The sequence below is a fragment of the Urtica dioica genome, chromosome 1 (genome assembly GCF_054948205.1).
Source record: "Urtica dioica subsp. dioica isolate 48M chromosome 1, U.dioica_male_clone48M_v1_H2, whole genome shotgun sequence".
Taxonomy (NCBI): domain Eukaryota; kingdom Viridiplantae; phylum Streptophyta; class Magnoliopsida; order Rosales; family Urticaceae; genus Urtica; species Urtica dioica.
This window is the reverse complement of record NC_142756.1, coordinates 17234475-17240969: the sequence shown is the minus strand read 5'-3', so window position 1 is coordinate 17240969 and position 6495 is coordinate 17234475. Positions and strand designations below refer to the sequence as shown.

The 6495-nt window shown below is 37.4% G+C and overlaps 1 protein-coding gene across 1 annotated transcript; it reads left to right on the top strand.

Moving 5' to 3' along the window:
- Positions 1-1634: 1634 nt before the first annotated feature.
- LOC149407596 (L-ascorbate oxidase homolog) lies at positions 1635-6071 on the top strand. Its single transcript, XM_089614542.1, has 7 exons — positions 1635-1962; positions 2058-2167; positions 2363-2633; positions 2783-2885; positions 3525-3873; positions 4686-5051; positions 5447-6071. The coding sequence occupies exons 1-7, from the start codon at positions 1822-1824 to the stop codon at positions 5736-5738; spliced, it is 1632 nt and encodes a 543-aa protein (XP_089470668.1). The 5' UTR covers positions 1635-1821; the 3' UTR covers positions 5739-6071.
- Positions 6072-6495: the final 424 nt, after the last annotated feature.

Here is a 6495-nt window from a genome sequence, read left to right as displayed (position 1 = left end):
AGATATAAAGCACATTAAAATCGAGCATTCATTTGGCTCTTTTGAAATATCCACTGTGGTTGATTGAGAGATCTAAATAATCACGCTTCGATGACCATGAAGAACATGATTCTTCAGTCTTTATCGACAAAAATCTAACATAAAACATAACTCGGGATAAGAAAATGTGCTTAAATCGTTTCCATTCCAAAACAAAACAAGTTCAACACGACAACATCATACTCACAATTGAAATGTGTATATATCAAACAAAATAAAATAGCAATACAATAAACAAGAAAAAAAATATGTTGCACAAAAACAAAACGCAAAAATTATAATTTCCGTTCTCAACAACAACATCCTCGAAGAGGCACCTCATCCATCTCCCGCAGATGCCAATCTTCCGATACCAATACTCCAATCTTCATTTCAAACAGACTCAGATTCCACTAAACATGGCTGACACCATGGACTGGCAGAAGAACCGAGCCTTCCTACAGTGAAGACTCTGACGACCGCCCAAAAACCGATGACAACCACCAAAAGGGCGTCATTGGTTCTGCATCTCGACGACCAGTTAAATTACACTCATGGCAACTAATATCAAGACCGAAAAGAAAAATATATAGAAAAATAAACCAGACTTAAAAAGGTGATAGGGAAGAAGAGGATGGTAGGGAGAATGAGAGTGAGAACAAAGGGGCCTATTTTCGGGTCGGAGCTTCGCCACTAATCGGCCTATGGCGGCATCTGTTGCTTAGGTGGGAGGTGGCGCCAAATTTGTTGAAGAAACTCTAATTCTTACGAATTGTGTTCTGTTTTGGTGGGAGACATTAGACTTGTTAATTCGTAGCAAAAATTACTCCAAATTTAGTTAAAATTAACGTAACTTATTTTAATTGATGGCATTACTACCAAATGGGGCTATTTTAAGTTTAAAAAAGAATGATTTTATATGCATTTTTTTGTCATAAAGACATATATCGAAATTCTGAGGTACAGCATATGTGGTGTATTTCTTTCACAGCAAGTTGGGGATAAATTATCAGAACACGACGAGTTTTCTCTAGTCAGCGGGATATTATTTTATAATCACCACAAATGTTACCATTTTAATCGCTGACCAGCTCTGAATTCAATAAATCTCACCAGAAATCTCTGAAATTTTACATTAATGTCCCTGGAGGACTGACACATTTCTTGATATGATATTGGAGACCAATGTTGATATTGACAAACGTGGTCAAATGTTATTAGTCCATCATTAAATATATGTCATTTTCTCCGTGTCTTTTACTGCAACTCTATCCCAACAACACAGTCACATTTTGAAAGGAGCAGAGTGAAACTAGATGCAACTTACAAGTTGTATATTAGTAATACAAATATTAGAAATTTAAGGGTACTTACGCCTTAAGAATTTGATATAATGACAAATCAATGGTTATTTTAATTTTATTTATTTTTAACTTGGGAACTCAAAATCGCCACTGCAATAAAAGAACGTGGCTTGAGATCTGTGTGACAGAGACTCTTTGCCTTAGATTCTGTCACAATACATAAATTATTTCAACAACCTTGCAGCCTCATAAACACATTACATATAGACTAGTTAATAGTATACACATTACACAGCATCAAATAATGAAAAACAAAACTCAGAATCGAATAATAATATAAATAAAGCAATACAAAAAGGCATTCAAAGGGAGAGCTTTACAGAGTTGAAAGGCACTTGTTGTGTCGAATTCTTAGCTCTCAAGGCTCTGTCTTTTGTACTTTCTTCTTCTTCTTCTTCTTCAATAGCAAGACAAAAGCCCGTAGAAACTTGGAGAAGAAATGGTCGAGTATAGGAGTGTTTGTTTTTCTCTACTGTTTGGCTCGTTACTCTTCAGCTTCACCAATGCAGAGAGTCCATACAGATTCTATAACTGGAACATCACGTACGGCGATATATATCCTCTTGGTGTCAAACAAACGGTAATTTCACTTTTTTTTTGTTTTTGTTTCATTATATCTAATTTTTAATTGCAAAATGAACAATATATATTGAATTTGTGCGTTTGGAAATACAGGGGATATTGATCAACGGCCAGTTTCCAGGTCCTCCGATCGAGTCTGTAACAAACGACAATGTCATCGTCAGTGTCTTCAACAGCTTGGACGAACCTTTCCTCATCTCCTGGTATGTTTTTCTTTCTTTTCAACACCGAATTACTAAAAAAAAAAATAAGAATTTGACTTCTACAATCTACACCACTAAAATAATAACTATATTACAAATTTATTAGTTTATTTTTTCAATATTATAAACTCAGTAATTTCAATTTAGTATTTGACTAGAGCACGATTAAATAAATACATAACTGTTTTCGTTCAGGAATGGGATTCAGCAACGAAGAAACTCGTGGGAAGATGGAGTGTACGGAACAACGTGTCCGATTCCACCGGGGAAGAACTTCACATATGTGCTTCAAGTGAAAGACCAGATCGGAAGCTTCTTCTACTTCCCTTCCCTCTCATTCCACAAATCCGCCGGTGGATTCGGATCCTTCAAGATCCTCTCTCGCCCACTCATCCCCGTCCCTTTCCCTCCTCCCGCCGGAGATTTCACCATCCTCGCCGGCGATTGGTTCGCTCGCAACCACACCGTATAACTTCACCGCACTACGCTTCCCCTGTTAACTATTTGTGAAAGGATTTCGGTTATAGTTAATCTTAGCTAAAAATCCGAGGTTGAAGTTGTCTGAAGTTAACCGAAATCTCATCTTTAATTCTAATCTTTCAACGTATTATGTAGGATCTGAGAGCAATTCTAGACAACGGTAATGACCTTCCTTTCCCGGATGGACTTCTCATCAATGGACGCGGACAAAACGGACATACATTTACAGTCGATCAAGGTATATAAACTCTCCTGTCTTCCGAAAATATATAAAAATATTCTTTGAGACTATTCAATGTCGATTTTATTGTCCCTATGTTCTTCAACATTATATATATAACCGTGCTCATTCAACCCATTTTCGAATTCTTTTTTAAATACATAAAAAAAAAAATTGAAATGAAAATTAAACCACAAAATTTTGAGGAAATATTGGCTGCTATTTTAAAAGGATCTAGTGGCTATCCAACTTTATGAAGCTGAAACGATAGAAATTTCTAAATAATCAACATTTCGTTAATTTTTGGTAAATAGTCACGTAAATCTATTTACGCAGAATAAATTTCTAGTAAATATATGTAAATAACGTTGATTACGTCATATTATTTGCTATTTACGAAACATATATAGTTATTTACAATTTTTTTTTTTATAAAACGTTGGTTAAAATGCAAATGCTTATGTTTTTGTGGCTTATATCGCTAAATATTTTATTTTAAAAATACATGCATTTAGATTTTGCTTACCGAAAACTAAGATAGCTGTAGCTATTAGCAGAAAGAGATTGATTACCCTTCTATTCGAGCTATCATACTGATGTTAGTTAGACGAGGAGAAGTGAAATTTGACTAAAACTCGGGACATATATTTATGATAGGGAACAGTTACAGATTCCGGATATCCAACGTGGGAGTGGGGACATCGATAAATTTTAGGATAGAGGGGCACAAGATGTTGTTGGTGGAGGTGGAAGGCACGCACACTCTGCAGAACACGTACGCGTCGCTGGACCTCCACTTGGGGCAGTCTTGCTCCGTCTTGGTCACAGCCGACCAACCCCCTCGGGACTACCTCATTGTCGTCTCCACCCGCTTCACCTCCCGTATTCTCCAAACTACTTCCCTTCTCCACTATGCCAACTCCCCCGGGGGAGTTGCTGTTGCTGTTCCGCCCGCCGGACCCACCATCGAGATCGACTGGTCTCTCGAGCAAGCGAGGTCCTTCAGGTAAACGGGTTTTGAGCTACTTACGTAAATGATTCGGTAGTTGTTTAGGTTAGGGGTAAGAAACAGTGTTTTTGAGAAGGAAAACAAATGTTGGAAATTAGGGTCGAGGGAGGGAATGAATTAGCACCTTCTAAGGCGGAGCTAGAATTTGAACTTAGGGGATTCATAATGTAAGAATGAAAAATAATTTAGTGCGTATGATGATATGAAAAAATCATATAAGTTTGGGCTAAAAGTACAAAAAGTTTAAAAATATTCTAACCCTTTTTCTATCTCCACAATTTCTTAGAGAAATTGATAATAATAATACCAATTGCTTGTCACTTACCAAAAATCAACTAAAAATCAAATATTGACACATGTAGTACCAAATCAGTCACGAACTGAATTGATTTCGTGACACATTGATCACGAACTGGTTGCAGTTCGTGACCGATTTGATCTAAATGTGTCAATATTTGACTTTTGGTTGATTTTTGGTTAATGATATTATTGCTGTCAATTTCCCGATTTCTTATGACTCTCTACACTTAAAAATGATATTGCAGTTCAGAATTAAAATCTGGCTGCCAAAACAAGGCAAATCTAAGAGCGAATAATAATCTTCTTTAAATAATTGATATTATTTACAACTTCTTAAACAAGTCATCTTGTTTGGGCTACTGGATTTATGTTCTTAATATCCTGGCGTGGATATTGGCCTCTGGTAGCACAGCCAAGACAGCGATGGGTTTTCTGCCCCTGCGCGGCCCGCACCGAAACAGTGCTTTACCCCTAGTGAATCTGAACTGGTTTTGTGTTGAAAACATCAGGCGGAATTTGAGTGCGAGCGGACCGAGGCCGAATCCGCAAGGGTCGTACCACTACGGGCTGATCAACACAACAACGACAATCAAGCTCGCCAACTCGGCCCCGATCATCAACGCCAAGCAGAGGTATGCCGTCAACGGCGTGTCCTTCGTCCCCGGAGACACTCCGATCAAGCTCGCCGATTACTTCAACATCGGAGGAGTGTTCGACCTCGGCGGAATCCCCGGCAGCCCCTCCGGTGGCGGCGGAGTCCTCAGGACCGCCGTGATGCAGGCCGACTACAGAGGCTTCGCCGAGATCGTGTTCGAGAACGCCGAGGAGACCGTGCAGTCCTGGCACATGAGCGGCCACAACTTCTTTGTCGTCGGGTCAGACCTCTTATAGCTAGCTATCTATTGATTTTATAGCATTTTAGTCCCTTTTCAAAGAAAAATCTATCACTTAAAAACATGAAACGTAGCTGTTGATTTTGTAGCAGTTTAGTCACTAACATTATTCGACAACTTAAATATCAAAATCTTGCTCTAGCAATTCAAAGTTGTTTAATTTTTATTTAGTGTTTTATGGTCAGATTATAAATTCATATCAAATTAACATATGTTTTGTGTAGCTGTAGGTCTATTTTCTAAGAAAATGATTAAAATGCTACAAAATCAAGAATTTGATAACAATGTTGCTCATAAATTTATTTTAGTAATAAAAATGCACACACGTTGTACTAGTTCAACGACTTATATGATGATGTTTATGGATGATATGACAGAATGGACGGTGGGGATTGGACGAGCGAGAGCAGGGCGAGTTACAATCTGAGGGACACGGTGTCTCGGTGCACAGTCCAGGTGTACCCCAAGTCGTGGACGGCGATCTACGTGGCATTGGACAATGTGGGGATGTGGAACATAAGGTCGGAGAATTGGGCTCGCCAGTATTTGGGACAGCAATTCTATCTCCGCATTTACTCTCCGGCGAACTCGTGGAGGGACGAGCTTCCGATCCCAAAGAACGCTCTTCTCTGCGGTAGAGCTCTTGGTCGCCGGACAAGGCCTCTATAGAAAAGAGTTTTGGATAGTGCTAGTGTCACGAGTGGGTGACACAATTGCGCATATTTAACAAAGGATTTTCGTCAACATACAGTCGCACTAATGCTAATTGTGTCAAACTGATAATATACCACTGAATCGGTTAGAAATCTTGGAATTGTTATTACTAGCTTGGTGCTAATTCTTTCTGACTTAGAAATGTTTGGCTTATAGGTAAGAAGAAGCAAGTAATCTTACTGTATTGTTACTATTTTTTAAAAGTTTTAATTTTTAATTTTGATAAAACAGCAGTCGCAACTATATACTTTATTTTTAAATATAAACCTCTTGTCTCTATAATTAAAATTTTCACTTATTGTGATGTCTTATTTTTATAAGAAAATAGTAGTCGTCACACATTTCACTTATTGAAACTGGTGAATTTTAATTTAGCCAACATATTATTATTTCTTAGCCAAATAGTCATTGCTACGTGGCAGGATTTAAGAGAGTTAAAAACTTGTTTTTTGTTTTTTCCATTTTTGTTTTGGCGATTAATAATAATTATTCAAATCAGATTTTTTTATTTTCGTTAATAATAATTGATTGATTTGTTAACATAATAATATAAAGTAATTATTGAAAAATAGTTGTTAACGCTGTTGCAACTTTTGAATGTGAATTGAGTGGTCATATTTTCATTTCTTTTTTACTTTGTTGTTTTTTATGATGAAAAATAGTTGTCAACTCTTTTTGCTTCGTTGATCGTGACTGTTTCGAGTCCGAAGAT

Bases quoted from the DNA above. Each gene is read 5' to 3' on its own strand.
- LOC149407596 (XM_089614542.1), top strand. From the start codon at position 1,822: ATGGTCGAGTATAGGAGTGTTTGTTTTTCTCTACTGTTTGGCTCGTTA. The intron at 2,168-2,362 runs GTATGTTTTTCT...GTTTTCGTTCAG, and splicing joins GAACCTTTCCTCATCTCCTG to GAATGGGATTCAGCAACGAA. The intron at 3,874-4,685 runs GTAAACGGGTTT...TGAAAACATCAG, and splicing joins GAGCAAGCGAGGTCCTTCAG to GCGGAATTTGAGTGCGAGCG.